Source organism: Vespa crabro, chromosome 3 (genome assembly GCF_910589235.1).
Source record: "Vespa crabro chromosome 3, iyVesCrab1.2, whole genome shotgun sequence".
Lineage (NCBI taxonomy): Eukaryota > Metazoa > Arthropoda > Insecta > Hymenoptera > Vespidae > Vespa > Vespa crabro.
In genome coordinates this window covers 4,820,398-4,838,159 of record NC_060957.1, presented here as the reverse complement: position 1 = coordinate 4,838,159, position 17,762 = coordinate 4,820,398, and the positions used below count along the sequence as shown (strand labels likewise).

General features: G+C 30.4%; 2 protein-coding genes and 1 non-coding gene across 9 annotated transcripts in view; 1 reads left to right on the top strand and 2 right to left on the bottom strand.

The window, feature by feature from the left end:
• The first annotated feature begins 2,069 nt into the window (after positions 1-2,069).
• Positions 2,070-10,053, top strand: LOC124422623 (serrate RNA effector molecule homolog). Of its 3 annotated transcripts, none has more exons than XM_046959335.1 (15): positions 2,070-2,218; positions 2,728-3,009; positions 3,268-3,462; positions 4,775-4,841; positions 4,928-5,178; positions 5,257-5,438; positions 5,519-5,650; positions 6,245-6,489; positions 6,599-6,739; positions 6,840-7,085; positions 7,187-7,357; positions 7,444-7,706; positions 8,256-8,531; positions 8,634-8,756; positions 9,774-10,053. In XM_046959335.1, the coding sequence occupies exons 1-15, from the start codon at positions 2,097-2,099 to the stop codon at positions 9,850-9,852; spliced, it is 2,775 nt and encodes a 924-aa protein (XP_046815291.1). In that variant the 5' UTR covers positions 2,070-2,096; the 3' UTR covers positions 9,853-10,053. The 3 variants fall into 3 exon arrangements, with proteins under 3 accessions (XP_046815291.1, XP_046815290.1, XP_046815292.1); XM_046959334.1 differs by having other exon boundaries at positions 2,716-3,009; XM_046959336.1 differs by lacking the exon at positions 9,774-10,053 and adding an exon at positions 9,026-9,381 and having other exon boundaries at positions 2,716-3,009.
• A 219-nt stretch (positions 10,054-10,272) lies between these two features.
• The window catches only part of LOC124422624, a 12,037-nt gene continuing 4,547 nt past the window's right edge, over positions 10,273-17,762 (bottom strand). For 3 of the 5 annotated variants that reach the window (XM_046959337.1, XM_046959342.1, XM_046959340.1), the window contains 8 exons: positions 15,715-16,737; positions 13,087-13,330; positions 12,214-12,646; positions 11,923-12,050; positions 11,554-11,673; positions 10,995-11,012; positions 10,651-10,798; positions 10,273-10,565 (listed from right to left, as the gene is read on the bottom strand). In XM_046959337.1, the coding sequence (XP_046815293.1) occupies positions 10,469-10,565; positions 10,651-10,798; positions 10,995-11,012; positions 11,554-11,673; positions 11,923-12,050; positions 12,214-12,646; positions 13,087-13,330; positions 15,715-16,737 (2,211 nt within the window). In that variant the 3' untranslated portion in view covers positions 10,273-10,468. Of the gene's footprint in view, positions 10,566-10,650; positions 10,799-10,951; positions 11,013-11,553; positions 11,674-11,922; positions 12,051-12,213; positions 12,647-13,086; positions 13,331-15,714; positions 16,738-17,762 lie in introns of those variants that run through there. The other 2 variants (XM_046959341.1, XM_046959343.1) reach the window with 2 other exon arrangements.
• Positions 15,180-15,341, bottom strand: LOC124423247. Its single transcript, XR_006942040.1, has one exon. It is a non-coding gene; the product is annotated as a U1 spliceosomal RNA (small nuclear RNA).

Sequence of the window (17,762 nt, the reverse complement as noted above, 5' to 3'; positions counted from 1 at the left end):
GCGATACCAAACAACTCCCCACTATTTCCTACGCGGCGTGACCAACCGAAAAGAGTGGGGGAACCGGTTAGTGGGGCAAAGCTCCGCCCACTGTCTCGTACTCGCCGAGGCGCGGAATTTCGAATCTCCTTATTAACTCCACACGTCTTCCTATTTTATTGTTCGATAATTATTCTGATTATGTTCGATTTTATCTTGCAATCGATTATTTGATCATAGAAATTTGTTAAATATAACAATTTCTGTGACATCAATTTGTCTGCTTTAGTTTATCGATCGGCAAATATAATATAAATTTCGCATTTCTTATTATTTCCGAAATTACATGTTTAATGCAACACTAGCAATTTATTATTAATTAAAGTAATTAAAATGAGATTGTATCTATGAGTATGTTGTTTCAATAATATCACATAGATATCGAACGTCGATAATGATGCATTGTACTCGTATCATATATATCAAGGTTTTTGTCTACTCTTGTAATTTTAAAAGAAAATTTTGTGCTATTGACATACTAATATTATTAATATAAAATTATAATAAATTGATTTAGGAATAGTTTGCGTATTAAAAAATATACAAGTATTTTGACTCTAATTAAAATGTTTTTCTAAACTGGTTGATATGCAAAGAAAACAAAATAACTATCAAAATATTTTTTGTAATATTATAAATATTTTATTCCATAAAACATTATATACATATTTGATGTATAAGCTTATTATATTTATAAAATTAATAAAACTTTCGTAAAATAATAAAAAAAAATTTATTCACATATCAGTATCACATATTATCGGATGAGTTGGAACATATCGATCGTGAAACGCGATTACTGTTAATATTCCACGCTACCAGTAGAGGCCGTTGTACGAAATCTCATAGTCCTCCATAATGAATAATTTTATTGGATTTCGTGCTTGACATAGGTGAGTTTGAAGTTTTTTTCATATTTTAATATATTTCATTTATATAAATCTTATATTCTATTCTACATTATATCACAGTATTTTTTTTTATTCAGATAATATTTGAAAAATTTTACATAAATCATATATACAAAATTTTGAAACAAGAATTAACTTTAATATTGGTACCATTGATAAAAAAGGTTAACCTCTTATCCTACGATTTATTTTAAAGTAAACGTAGCTATTCTGATTATTTGAATTTTGTCGTAACTGTTACAAGAAAAACAGTAATTGTTACAAAAAAAGGAACAAGAAACTAAAATATTTCAATTTTTATTAAATTTATTTACAAAGTTATAGAAATTTTGCGTGCGATGTTAACACTTATACTATCGTCACTTAGCATCTTGGCACGTTTTCTAATTCTAGGAATATTATCACTATCTTTACTTCATCTATATCATCATGTCATTATCAGTTCTGCATGCATTGTAATTTTCAAATCCTTTATTTTCTAATTCATTTTCTTCATATTCGGTCCAATCGATACTACAGAACTATACTACTTTAAGCTTGCAAAATAACTAAGTGATGAGATTTGGAATTACAGAAAATTAATGATGAACTTGTTATTTCTAAAACCAATATGCTTACTATTGTTATAATAAGAAAATGAGTTACAAACTTTCTTAATAATTTAAGTATTTTGTTTATACAAATCAGTAGAAACTACTTCTAAATATGGTAATTAAACGCTTTAAATATCGAACGAACATACTCTGTCAAAATTGATAAAGAATTTTCTCTTCTAACAAAGAATTCGTGCAAAGAAATCTCATCATTTCCATTCAAGGGAGTAAACAAAAAAACATTACAGTTAAAAATTTTTAAATAGTATTTATAATGAAAATTCTCTCCTCTCTCTCTCTCTCTCTCCCTCTCTCTTATCTCTCTCTCTCTCTCTCTCACTCTCTCTCTCTCTCTCTTTCTCTCTTTCTCTTAGAGATAAAGTCTTAATAATTATATTGATAAAATTATTTATCTTTATTAATATCTCTGAAATCTTTTGCATATATATATTTGTAATTATCTTGATACAGCAGTACCACCTTAATACATTTTATTTTATTTATTTTAATATTTGATAAATTACAGAACATTTTTATAAATATTATACGAAAAATGGGAGATTCAGATGATGAATACGATAGAAAAAGACGAGATAAGTTCAGAGGTGAAAGAACTGAATCATATTCTCGTGAAGGGCGCAGAGATGATCGTAGAAGAGATGATTGGGTTGACAGGTACGTAGAAGTATCTACTTATTAAAATAGATAATGCTAATTAAAATAAAATCATACACATCGAAATACAATAGGGAAAAATGGACAAAATATTTTGTTCCTTGTAAACAGTAACATAGATATGATATTAATCGGTTTCAGGAAAAATAATTTGAAGTTGAAGGTAATAAATATATACATTTCACACTGCAATATCAAAATTCAATTGATATACTTACTCTTTTATATTTTATAATTACCAACACAGAAGTCCTTGATTATTCCTTATTTGCATATCCCTCTCCCTAATGTTACTACCTTTCCTGCATATAAGAAAAATGTTACTAATCAAAGGTGAGACATTAAATTAGACAAAATCATATGATTTACAAATAATATCCTAAGAATGTGATGCTGTGTAATTAATTCTTTTGATAACATTTAATCCAATTCTACTAAAAGTTATTTTATATAATTAAATATTTGGGAAACTTTCACCAAAAAAAAATATAAAATAGTGATTATTTTAGGGAATGGTCCAGTCGTCCTAGGCAAAGGCCTGATTATCGTGAATATCGTGGTGGTGGTGGTGGAGGAGGTGGACGTGATCGTTACAGTCCAGCACGATCACAAGATATAGCACAACCTATGAAAAGAATGCGAGTTGATTGGGATGATAGACCAAGATATGGACATGATTATTATGGCGGTGGTGGAAGTGGTAGTGGTGGTGGAAGCACTTGGGGTCCAGATCATTATCCACCTCTTCACCATGGCAACCATCACTATGGCAACCATGGTAACAGTAGCAGGTTTGTTTATTCCATTTTTTATATACATTCATATTTATATTTAGAATATAGTATTAAATGTGAAACTAATTATTAAATTGTCATAAATTTGGATGAAACACATGAGAATAATGCGAAAGCGAAGTCGTTTAACCCCTAGACTTTTAGCTAAGTTAAGGTAAAATATAACGATCTAATAAACAAGTAAAAAGTGACAATATGCTAAGACTTAAAATATGAAATTAAAAATTTGTATATTAAATTGAAATGTGTTTTTAGCCGTGAGGTGGCTGGAAATTTCAGCAACTCAAATGTCGAGACTCAACCACCAATGATGTCTTTCAAAGCATTTCTTGGAACTCAAGAAGACACAATTACAGATGAAGAGGCTATTAAGCGCTATAATGAGTACAAACTGGAATTCCGAAGGCAGCAACTCAATGAATTCTTTGTAGCACACAAAGATGAAGAATGGTATGTTAATATAATTATTCTACGATATTACTTATATTAAAATTATCATTGTGGAGATTTGTTAGCAATTTAATTTTTATAGTAAAGGTCTGTATTAAAATGTGATGTATTTGTGAGACGCGCGATAGAAAAATTAAAATTCTTAAATGGCTGTCACATGATAGAATATATCATTATATAATAATTTTATAGGAATTTTAGGAAAGATTTGTTTGACTATTTTAAATTAAAAAAAGAAAGCACTTATTAGAAATTGAAAAATTCAAAATTATATTATTACTCAATGCTTAATAGGCACAAAGCTATCTGGAAGGATTATTTGAATCATAATTTATAATTGCAGATGTAACGTGATAGCTAATTTCAAACGATATGACCAACTTTGTCTATCCCTACAGCATACAGCCGCCACCGCCTTATACCTTGGGCACAGGTCATCTCGCCCGTTTATTTTTTCGTACGATATTTTATAAATTTCGCGTTTCGCGCATCGCAGAAGAATCGAGGTGTTTATTAGGTAGTTGAACAGAATGTGAGCTGGGCGCGCAAAGCCCTAACATGCTCACGTAGGCCGCGTTCTAAACCCGCTAATTATTTTTAAATTTTGAATCTATGCTATCATTGCAATAGACTGTGTCAACGAGAATACTGAATGCAAGTAAAAATATGACACTACAGGTGAGGCTTTATTCTGTAACTGAAAATGTTGATATGCAGTCATGTTGTAATACTAATTCAAAATATTAGCATACATTTTAGTTTATTGAAACTGTAATTTTATTTTAGACCAAGACTGGAACGAATAAAAAATGGTTTGAAATGTTTTATATAAAACTACTTTCACATGTTTTATCTATCTTTCGAGTTATTTTCACTATTAATATAAGTAATATATGTTGTAATAATATAACAGCAATTTTCTTGCTGCATCCTATTCGTTATTTGAAGTATCTATGAATGTAAATATACATCTTACTTTATATATAAAATTAATTCTAAAAAATATTATTAAATAATTATTATTTTTTTCAACATGATAGTACTATGCAATAAGATTATTAACACTATCGTGTGTCTATTTAAAGATATTAGTTGATATAAATTTATAAATTGTTGCTGTATAAATACTATATAGATCGTTTTCAGCTGTACACGACTTGTGATTATATCATTGTTAAAAACATATCTACATCTTAATACTAAATGCCTTTCAACTTCAACAACTATATTATACTATAAAGATATATAAATAATGATATATTCAATAAAATAATATATAAAAATAATAATTTTATTTGTATTTATTTATTAGGTTCAAAATAAAATATCATCCAGAAGAATCTCTGAAGAGAAAAGAAGAACAACTCGCAGCTCTTAAGGTATAGAATTAGAATATTTCAATTTCATTTTATATTTATTAATTATTATAGATTTATATAATTCCTTTTTCAATGATATCTTTTAGAAACGCGTTGAAGTATTTATGGATATGCTTCAAACAGGGGAAATAGATAATGTTTCAGTTGATGCTGAACAAGCAGATGTATTGTTGCGTCTTTTAGATGCTGTTGTAATTAAATTGGAAGGTGGTACGGAAGAAGATTTACAAGTTTTAGATATGAAACCATCAAATGCTATAACTGCGAAGGATACGGGAAATAAGGAGAAAAGTGAAATTAAAAATAAATCTACAACGGAGCAACAAACTGAAAAGAAGTATGAATTCATGTAAATTTGATCAATGAACGAACTTTTAATGAAACATTTGATGATATTATACCTCGATTGTTTCAGTGAACATGTTAAAACAGACGAATTAGTACTTGAAGAAAAATCGTGTAAAAATGGGCAGAATGCTGATGCTGATGTAAAACACGTTGAAGAAAATGAAAATGCAGTAAATGAACTTGAGAAAATAAAAGTATCTGCAGAAGAAACAAAAGATATGGAAGAAAACTTCAAATCTGAGGAAACAAGTATGCCTACATTACATGCTTTATCGTACTAGATTTGTCGTTATTTTTGTACACGCTATCATTACTTTGTTTTATTGTAGAAGAAAAATCAGAAGAAATTAATACGAGGAAACGAAAACGAACCAATAGTAACAGTAGTAGCAGCAGCAGCAGCAGCAGTAGCTCTTCAGGAAGTGACAGCAATAAAGCTGATACTCCAAAAGCTGAAACACGTAAATATTTATAAATTTCAAATATTTTGTGTGTGTGGGTGTGTGCATCATGCATTTATATATTATGCATACCTACATGCATTAAAATTTATTTATATGTTTTATATAATTTATTTTATATACGTAGTTAGTAGTTGTATTTTATTGCCTTTTACCTCGAAAAAGTGTTGGCACGTGGCTATACCTACATGATCTAAATATTATATTCTCTTCTTTCTGTTTCTTGTGTTCTTCCTCCTAGCAGCTCCATGAAGTACTTTCTTGCATTTTTGTAGCCCTATTTTATTTATTATTTCTATCCTTTTTTCCTCCTTTTGATATGTTTTAATATTTTGTTTATGTTTTTCATTTGTTTTATTTCCTCTTCCGTCTTTTCCTGTTGGTTATCTTTCTTTCCTTCACAAAGATCTTTATGTTTTTTCCTTTTCTGACAATATGTGTTCTTGTATATATATTCTATAATATTGTGTGTATATATATATATATATATATACAACATATATATATATATATATATATATATATATATATATATATATATGTATGTGTGTGTGTTTATAAAATTTTTACATATTTTTAATTGTTTTTACTCAGCCGAAAATGAAAAGACAGATGTCGTTAATGATAATAATGAGGATGGAGGTATCAAACAAGAAAAGGAAGAAATAAAAACAGAGCAAGTTGACTCGATAGAAACTAAAAAACCTGCAATTGAGCCAGAGGCTGTTATTGATTTAGCCAGTGAAGATAAAGAAAAGGAACCTAGGGCACTTCATAAAACTAGTAGTATCTTTCTCCGAAATTTGGCACCAACTATTACAAAAGCCGAAGTCGAAGCGGTTAGATATATATTTTAATTAAAAATTATTATTACTTTTGTTATTATTTTTTCTTGTTGTTGTTGATTATTTCGACCAAATTATTAGTCATAATTGGATATTTTATTAGATGTGTAAGCGTTTTCCTGGTTTCTTACGGGTTGCAATAGCCGATCCGCAACCGGAAAGACGATGGTTTCGACGTGGTTGGGTCTCATTTGAAAGACAAGTTAATATAAAAGAAATCTGTTGGAGTTTAAACAATATACGAGTAAGTATAATATATACAATTAGTTCCTTATTATTTTATACTTAAGAATGTACTGTATATATATGTATACATATATTTACGGATATTATTTATTTTGGAGCAGCTAAGAGATTGTGAATTAGGCGCTATTGTAAACAGAGATCTGTCACGTCGTATTCGTAGAATAAATGGAATTACCTCTCACAAGCAAATAATTAGACATGACATTAAGCTTAGCGCAAAGATTGTTCATAATTTAGATAATCGTGTAGGATTGTGGAATGAAGAAAAAAAAGAAGAAAATTCGAACAAACAAAACGATGATAATAAAGAAAATACAACATCTCAAAGTGAAGTTGAACAAGCTGTAAGTCGTCAAAAGTTTTTCTTTTTTGTTATTTTCTATGTTCGATTATTTTATAACTTAATTTTCTGATCACGAAACTATATGAAACCGTACGTTTTTAGGCTTTTGGATTGTCTTCGAAAAATCCAGTATTGAAAAATATAACGGATTATTTGATAGAGGAGGCATCAGCAGAAGAAGAAGAATTGTTAGGTATGTCCGGTGACCAAGAGGAAGGTCAATTAGGAGGAGATGGAGATGGACCGATTGAGAGAGACCCATCCTTAATTAAAGTAATGACATTTTTACCTATATAAAAATTTAATGATTACCTTATTACACTTCGATCACAAAGATATATACTTAGTTTTATTTTTAGGTACTAGATAGATTGGTATTATATTTACGAGTAGTTCATTCGGTAGATTATTACAATCATTGTGAATATCCCAATGAAGATGAAATGCCGAATAGATGTGGAATAATGCACGTTAGAGGTTCTCCACCCACAGCTAAGGTGACTAGTACCGAATTGCAAGAATACTGTCGTAATTTTGAAACTAAAATGGCTGCTTTCCTACAACCTGTTGCGACTTTGTCAACAGAAGAATTTGATAAACTTGGTGCTAAAAATGCCGATGCGTATCCTTTTTTTATTTTATTACAGAAAGATTATTTCTTTCGTTATAATCTCAAAATGTAACATTTGATACTTTGTCGTATTATACAAAATTATTGGTTTCTTATTTAAGTTATGTAAAATTAACCTTCTAGTAATATTTTTATCGGATATATAAGTAATATATTATTGAGAATTATTTTCTATCGAATGGTACAATGGCCACAATGATTAACAAAAATTTATTTAATTATATGAGTATTATTACATCTTTTTAACTGTCTATATATTAATAATTTTATTTTGATTAAAAGGTAAAAATTGTAGCTTTGAATTATAACTGTGCTGAGATCAAACATATCCCTAAAGGATTAATATAGAACAAAGTGAATATATGCCAAGATAACGTTGATTGCCATAAAGATATTAAGATATACTACGTTCATCTAGCGTTATTAATTCAAACAGAATTTTGTCGGATGACTATAGTCTGATAATTTTAGTAAGGAAAGAAATAGATCACCGTAATATCTTTGGTTCACAAATATTTTCCTTAACTCGATGACATATAGTGAAGTTGAAAAATTTGTGCAAGCGAACACGCAAGAATTATCGAAAGATAAATGGTTGTGTCCTCTCAGTGGAAAAAAATTCAAGGGACCTGATTTTATCCGTAAACATATATTCAATAAACACGCAGAGAAAGTTAACGAAGTTATGACTGAAGCAGAATATTTTAATAATTATCTGAAAGATCCAAAACGACCACAGCTTCCAGAACATCCTGGCAATAAAGTATCGCCTAGGGAAGGACCACGTGAAGGTTTTAATCCATACGGTTGTACAACGTAAGTAAAATTGAAGTGACACTTTTATCGTAATAACTATAATGTTAAAAAAAATTATAAGCATATTATATATTTCGAAATTCCTTTATTCTTTGTCTTCAGATTTGGAAGTTATGGAGCTGGTTACGGAGGAGGCAGAGGAGGTTATGGCTCCGGCTACGGTGGCGGATTTGGCGGAGGATTTGGAATGCCTCGTCCCAGTCGTGGTGGTTTTAACAGAGGAAGGTAAGACATGAATTTCTCTATTATACAGATTTCCTCATCTTTCGATATTTTTGTATGTTGTCTTGTTTTATATTTCTAACTCGCAAATCTTTTTAATCTCTTTCTCCTATATATAGCATTTGCGCAATTTATTAAAAAATATTATGTCGAACAAATGAAACACTTAAATATAGTATATATTTACGTATTAAATATAGTATATATTCAGGTGATATTTTAATTCAATCAAAATAGGAACATTTTGAAAAGAGTAAAAACAATGTTTCCAGGGTCGCCGCAGATTCAACTTCAAGAACTATTATTAATTATAATGACTTGGACTAGATGGGCATGGACATTTTCTAAGTTTATTTAATTCCATTTGATTCTTGCATTAATAAAATAAAATTTTTTAAAATGTCTGGTCTTTTGTGCCAACAGATTTATATCTGGATTATGTAACACAATATCGCTAAAAAAAAAAAAAGAAAAAAGAAAATAGAAATACAAAAATTGTTCACTGCCATTTGCAATTCTCAGTATAAATTCATTTGTAAAACTAATGTGTTACAAAATCAGCACAACTATTTTTTTTTATATTTTTATTTACTCTTATTTTAAAAATGCATCGAGATCCAAATATTCGTAAAAATATGTATATGTATATATGTATATATATATATATATATATATATATATATGTATATATATATATATATATATATATATATATATGTTTTTTTCCAAATGAAGAAAATAAATTACAAAATTTTTATTTACTTCAAATGAATACTAGGATCAATCGATGCTGTAACTATATGTGACCAACAAAATAAAACTATTTGTTATTAATTATTTGTGATTTTATTCTAAACCCATTTCCATTTGTTTCCTATGCTGGTTGGTCATCGAAATACAAATACAATCATATATATATATATATATAAATATTGCTATTACAACATAAATTTCTATGCCACATTCTACAGTTTTTGTTTATTTATAATTAAATGACTAAACTAATACTCACTATTACAGTGGCGGTGGAGGAGATTTCCGACCTGTCATTCATTATCGAGACCTTGATGCCCCACGTGAACCAGACGAATTTTTATAAGGGGTTCACTTGTTCAACAATGAAACATCCAAATGCAAGTGTGCATATTTAATGTCTGTATATATAATAACGATATTAAGAATTATAGTAAAATACATTAACACGAGAAGCTTATTTAATCGGGCTTCGAAAATTCATAAAGCATCTTGTATTAAAAAATGCTTAAATATTAATAATATAGCACATACGGAAGTACCAGTATTTAATGTTTTAATCATTGGTAATAATATATAAATACATAGAACAAAATTATGATTATGATTCTGATCATATATTTTTAAAATTAAAACAACTGATTAAATAAATATTTTTTTTGCAATACATGCATAATACAAATATTCCTGATTATATTTATGTAATAATGACAAATATGAAATAATTAGTCTCTTATGTAAAAATTGGAATTTACAAATAAACTTATTGTGAAGTAATTAGTACTCTTTTATTTAATAATATTCATTATCCGTTCATGATTATTATACTATCTATACAAGACGTGTGTGTGTGTGTATATATATACACGTTACATACATATATAATTATTTGTATATAAAATACTGTATATGTATCATAACTTTTTCTTGCTCATTGTAAATTTTTTCATAATTTATAAATGCTACATAACATGATCTTTGCAATGTCTTTCATCACTATAGTCTCCGCAATCATCAATTCCATTACATTTTGCACCTTTTGCAATGCATCTATTATTTCTGAAAGAAATATAAAACTTAGATAAGAACTGTGTGGGATATAGAAGAAAATTTTTTTTTATAAACAAACGAGATATAAATTTACTGGCATGTGAATTCATGCTTATTGCATCGACCCTCGCATCCATGTGGCTCGTCCGATCCATCGGCACAATCGACCAATCCATCGCAAAATCGAGCCCTTAATATACATTGCCCGTTACTGCACGTAAATTCGCTTTCCAATGGGCAAGCTAAGAGGAATATTACTTGTTAATTATCGTTGAATGATTTAATAAATAAATATCTAATCATGATGTTATTTTATACTTTAGATCGCCGTTAAATAGGGTCAAGCAAAAAAAAAGCTAAATATCAATGTTATATCAAGTGCTACATTGATTTACATGTGAAAATTTTCGTGCATTCAAGATACCGATATGTACTCACACCGACCAAAATTATGACCTACGAAGAAGAAAACAAAAAACATAATGAAAGATGTATATATACTATACAAAAAAAATTATATATATATATATTGTATATATATATATATGTATGTACGTATATATATATTGTATATATATATATATATATATATATATATATATATATAAAACTAATCAAAAGTATACAATTATTTTGACATGATAAAAAAATTATATTTCAATAGAACAACGAGATATAACATAACGAATATCGTAACAACAATGTTACACATCGTTAATACTAATTATATACAAAACTACGCAAGCGTTTATTCTTACATGTGATTATACGAAGTACTAATCTGAGAGTTTGATGATTACATATTATCATTTTTGTCGAATTTCCAAATTAAGCTCCGTAAAAAAAGCCAACTTGTGCATACAATCTATCATATGTATATATATACACACACACATATATATATATATATATATATATATATATATATATATATATATATATATATATTTATATTTATATACTTTCATGTACGATGAATTAAAAAAAAATTACTTACCTAAGGTGCAATTAATTTCATCGCTAGCATCCCAACAATCTATTCTACCATCGCATCTCCTTTCCAATGGTAGGCAAGAAGTATCGTTGCCGCACTGAAAATGCGTCTCTGAATTGCAATCTAAAAAAAAATATCACATAAAAAATTGAAAATAATATCGTAATATTTTATAATAAGACGAATCATAGGAATGAAAGATAGGAAGAGCAGAAGCCTCGCAAAGCAACAATGTAAAACTAGGCAAGCCATTAAGTAGACAAATTTGTAGATAACAAGGAAACTGGGGTAATACGGTAAAATACGGTACGTTTTCAAATGAAACAGAGAAATATTCGAGTTTAAACCAATGCTATATCTTATTATACCCACCGCAATTGTACTCATCAGAGTGATCGTAACAGTTCATATGACCGTCGCAACGTTTTTCCATAGGAATACAAAGTGTATTCACGCAAGTCCACTCATCGTTTAGACAGTAGTGCTCTATCTCTATGCATCTTTGAAAAGAAATAGAAAATAAAAAAAAATACAAAAAAAAAATTTAAAAAAAGAAAATACGTATAAAAATATAAATAGATCGACGTGTATATTTTTTCTTAGTCAAATTAACGATCAAATTAAAAAAACGTTTAATTTCGAAAAAATTTTTTTTATGTGTACCTAAAAGCATCGATGTCAAGACGATGACATCTTTGCTTGTTGATAATACACAGACCAGCACATCCTGTTGGATCTTCAGGATCTAAACCGATTCTACAAATAGGCACTTCTTCATCTACCAAACCAACGCAGACCTCTCCACTCAAGCAGTCATCGCAATATCTCGTTGAATTAGTATTCGCATGCACAATGTTCGATGCTTCCGTTTCCGTTTTCGTGATCAGCGATGGAGTATCATCGGAGAACGACAGGTCGACGTTTAAAAATACATCGGCCATGTGAATGGTACTCGTCGTTGGTGTTCTCGTCGGCACGTTCTTCGATTCGTTTGAGAAAACCTGATTGAAAGACTCCTCGGATGTGACGTTTTGCATCGATGAGTTTCCATTCGACGATTTCAGATAAAGTTGAATAATTTGTAGTTTTTGCGGTTCTAAAAGTATAATCGAGAAAAAAGTTAGAATATGTTATTCTTTAAGATATAAATTAAAAATTTTTCGGAATATATATATGACAAAGTTAAGAAATAAATATCTAATATATATTTTTGGCTGACTGTACTTTAATTTGATCACGCGTTCAAGACGAAAAAAAGGAAACAAACAAGAGGAGAGGTAGTTAAAGGAAATGTTCTGTTGACCCAGCGGTTAAATTCATCTCGTACAAGCAATTGGTACGCTTCGTCGAATCACAGCGTGGACTTACCATGTATTTTCTTTATCTTTTTGTTTTTTTCCTTTCTTTCTTTCTTTCTTTTAAGTATAGAAGATATTAATAACGCATGCCGATCAATAAGAAGAGCATTCTTATCGTTTGACGTAAGTACGTGTTAATAACAAAATAATGTATTTACTAAAAGATAATCGAACTAACCGAAGACGATATAAAGAGCACCAGCGCCTACTCCGAGAAGTATCAATAAAAGGACCAATAAGAAGATCAAAGATCTATTGCAGCCAGATCCTTCGAGTGGTCGTGCAAGATGTAACGTCCATCCGCGATGATGTTTGTGAAGTCTTGCTGGATCCGGTGGTGGTTCGCCACGGACGCTTTTTCGTAAGTTAACCCGATTTTGCGAAGTAGGAGTTTGCATTCGTACTGGGAGGGAATAAGCCCTCTGAAATAATAAAAAAGGGAAAAAATGAAATAACGAATGAATTAATGAATTAATGTGAATGATGAAACAATATTATTATAAAACGTATAAACCAAAACTTGTATAATATGTATAATATCGAAATACAAATATATATATATATATATTATATATATATATATATATATATATATATAAATTAATAAATTAATGTGAATGACGAAATAGTATTATTATAAAACATATAAACCAAAACTTGTATAATATGTATAATACCAAAATACAAATATATGTATATATATTGCACCTTGAGCTCGGCCATCGATACTGCATTCTTTCCCCAACTACAAATTCACACGATATTTTGACAAAGATTACACTTGCTTTTTTAGATTTTTCTTTTGCTTTTTTATTTTTTTTCTTTAGATCGTTTCTTAATTATCGAAATCGGCCAAGTATTTCCAAACTTCGATTAACACTTTCAACATCGTATAAAATGTACACGAGCGAGCCGATGAACATTTAAGTTTTGCACCGCCGTCGATGAGCCGACGCACTTTTGGAGCGCCAGACGCACAGCCCACACTTCTGTCTGGCTATAGATAGATATTTTCCACTTCCGCTCCGTTTCGTTTCTTTGCGAGCAAAGAGCAGTCTAAAGCGGCCACATCTTCTTCGGTCAAGAATCGACCGGATGGCCGTCGCATGTGTTTTACAGACTGAAACCGTGCAAGCACACGGCATTGACTTTATAGGATAATACCTGTATATATATATATATACACACACATTTATATGTACATATATATATATATATATTTATTTTTTATTGTTTTTATTTTTCTTTAACTCAATTTGTTTACCAATTTTTTTTATCGAAACTGATACACACGTATGTGTAATGATTTTATATTTTTTTTCATTAATTAATTAAGTATGGATATTACTAATTATTATAATTAGCATGTTACATGGACATTGTCCAAAAAACATACGTTAATTATGTTAATAAGTAATAGGTGATAATTAATAAACAATAGATGATTTCGTCTTCTAGACGTCCTTAATACGTGAGAAATGGCTTTGAGGATAGCAATTAAATGGCAGATAATAATTTGTTTATCAAAGCTCGACAAGCCTTCCAGAAAATCTCCTGCTGTGCCATTAGTAAGACTTGGCACGAGAACCATGCACGTGTGCAATACTGATGTAACACTATAAACCACTTTTATGCTTGATGGTAATGTACTAAATGCAATCCTCGTAACACGTGACATAGAAGCCACGAGACCCTTAAATCTCTTCGTTATTCATACTAAAACTAATTTATCCTCAAGAAATGTAAACGGGAAAGAAGATATCTTGATTAAATATAAAACACTCTAAAAATACTGCGTACTATTCATTAATAACCAAAGATGATTGAAAAGAATTATCCAAGCATATTACTAACCGTAATTTGTTATCGATAATAACAGAGCGTCGATTCATAAAAGCACAGAGTCAGCTTTGTGCAATGATCAAGAAAGTAATAAGTAGTAGACATAGAGAGATCGCTTTCAAAACTGTAATTAATTAACCCCGCTTTTTGCCATGCGAGAAGTCTGAAGAAGTATAAATATAGCTACTACTACTACACGGGATCTAATTCAAGGAAGAAATAAAATGAATAAACCAAAAACCTTTCCTCTTATTACCAAGAAGAAAGGTTTATATATTAATAAGAGAGATTTTTGAACTCTATTAAAAAATCTGAAGAAAAAGTCATAAAGACCATGAATATATAGTTGATATTACATATCAGATGCGCGTCTGTGATTTGGTAGTATTTTTCTTAAAGTTTAACGACTATTTTTAGATATTTTATTATCCGGGACAGCGCGAACGCAGTCCCGACTACCAAAAATTATACGCCCGAGATATCCACATTAGGGATATTCGCAAGGGTCAGCCTAACCGAAGTGCAATGGAAAAGCCTCGCCCTGGAGGAACCGCCTTCTTGATCACGGTAACCTCTGCGCCAGGTAAGTATGCTTTGCTTCCCGACAAGCTAGAACTTATTCCATATAGAAACCATTTTGCTTTCGAGAATGACATATCCACTTTGCGCCACACGGCGGTGAATTATCGAACTAATTCCAAGTTTCTACAGAAATGGTGCATTACTTGGGAACACTTCCATATGTTGAAATGGTTGCATTGTTACCTGTCCATTTTTCTATTTTGTTTTCTACAGTTAATTGACTTTATTAAACTGTTTTATCAACGACAATCGATAGTTACTTCTAAAAATATAAGCTAATATAAAAAGACCATTAAGAGAGATATGAAGAATTTATAAATAAGTCAATAATAAATGTAAATTTTATAAAAATTCTTCAACGAAATTAAGGTATATCGCTCACCTGAAAAGTACTTGATTCCTTAAGATCCGTGAAAAATATTGGAGCTTCCTTAGCATACCAATGATCTTGCGTGTAAATCGAATTTATTCTCATATTTGGTTGACTTCTCTTCGATATAATGAGCGCCTTATCTTCGTTAGTTTCCAACACGTGGGCAAGCTTCGTTTCAACGTCGTTTCTATCGTACTGCAGGTATTCGAGTGCTCTCGATGGTAAGTGCTGCTGCTCGTGATGATGACGATGATGATATTGCTCTTGCTTTTGCTGTTGAACCTTCTCTGAGATCGAAAATATCGCAATGGAAGAAGAATTTTGTCTCGTAAACTCCGTGGATTCTTCGGTAGTCTTGCACAATGAGTGACAAAGCGGAAGGAACTTGTCACTGTGTTGGAAAAGGATTGTTTCGTTCGATAGACACGAGCATGATGATTCTTTACCTTTCTCATCATTCGCATTTACCTTCTCCTGACTCTCAGAATTCACAGAGTTACCTTTATTTTTACAATGTTTATAGTCCTTTCTCCTGCCTTTTTCGTTTGCCCTGACATGATCTTCTTCTCGCAATCTCGATAATGCACTATTTTTATTCCCATTATCCTCCCGTGAACGTGGATTATCAAAAAGATTTCTCTCTAACGAACAATCTTTCTTTTCTTTACTACTTTTCCATCTCTTTTCCCATATGGAGTAACTCGTCGAAGGAGACGAAGTTGACGATAAAAGTCCTCGGCGAAAAGGCAACGTTAAATTTCGTTGGAAATAAATCGACTGAGAAGATTCCGATCGAATTCCTTCAGTCGCGTCGTTCTTAAAGTTCGAAGTTATAAATGAACGACCATTCTGTTCGACTTTCGAACGAGCTGACTCTTCGAGGAAACCGGAAGAAATTCTACAGAATTCTTCACGACTTGGACCGATGTCCTCGTAAACGTGAACGTCAGGATGTATCGCGGAATTTGTGTGAATAAAATAACTGCTTCCGTTATTGCGACATTGCTCTCCTTCGAAGCCTTGATTCTCCATCTGAAATAAAGAAACCGATTCGTTCAGTTTCCCAGATTAATTTTATCGAAGGAACGAATTGATTTTCCTCGAATAACTCGATCAAGATCCATAATTCTTAATGCAAAACTCGAAGGTAAAGCATAAAAAGAAAAGTATGTATCGATTCAATATACTCAGCGAGTTTAAAATGTCGCGCTTGTCTACGGATGTTTTATTTATTACATTTTATAGAACACTTCGATCAGTCAGAATCGTATAAGTTTATACGTATTTCATAAGGGTAAAAGGTTCGCTTCCAGAGATAATTAATGATTTAGCGAGCTACGTTAACCGTCGGTTTGCCAATTATTGTGTCCCCGTTAAACGATTAATTTTTCTTCTCTTTGCTAACTCGATTCGAAATACCAATGAAACGTTCATCGAATGTGGGTATTGAAAAAGTTTGACGCTCCCACGATGATCTTTATGATCGTTAAATGGATTAATATTGCGTCATGATGCATCTGCAATTTTAACAATCCTATTTGTTTATTAGCTTGTCCTATCAATTTCTGTTAAAGTAAAATTTGTTTATGAAAATGTATTTTAAGTTGCATTACATAAAAGAGAGAAAGGAGAGAAAGAAAAAAAAACCAGACATGAATCAACTAAAAGTGAATGAGCGATGAGTCCGCTCGTAATATATCTGCGCGATTGTTGCAATTATCGCGACTTGACTTTCCGATTGATCCCAAGCAAGCATCTGACGTCATCGGTTGGCGTAGATCTTTTACAACCTTAGTCCAACCATGAAGAATTTCGTTTGAAAAGAAAACGAATTTTAAATGTATTCTCAATTATTCATTCATCATTATTCGATATTATTATATGTAATAAATATACACGTATATTTATTTCTTCAATAAATTCGATATGTTTGATTAGAAATTTATAATGATCATCGTAAATTCAATTAATTTTATAAGTCCGCAAGGTACAACCCAATAGCATTCTTAGAAAGATATTTCGAGATGACGCACTGCACATTAGTAACAGGATTGTGC

Excerpts from the sequence above, each read along its gene's own strand:
- LOC124422623 (XM_046959334.1), top strand. The coding sequence starts at position 2,097 with ATGGGAGATTCAGATGATGAATACGATAGAAAAAGACGAGATAAGTTC. Across the intron at positions 2,219-2,715 it reads AGAGATGATTGGGTTGACAG|TGATTATTTTAGGGAATGGT; the intron begins GTACGTAGAAGT and ends AATATAAAATAG. Across the intron at positions 4,842-4,927 it reads AACAACTCGCAGCTCTTAAG|AAACGCGTTGAAGTATTTAT; the intron begins GTATAGAATTAG and ends GATATCTTTTAG.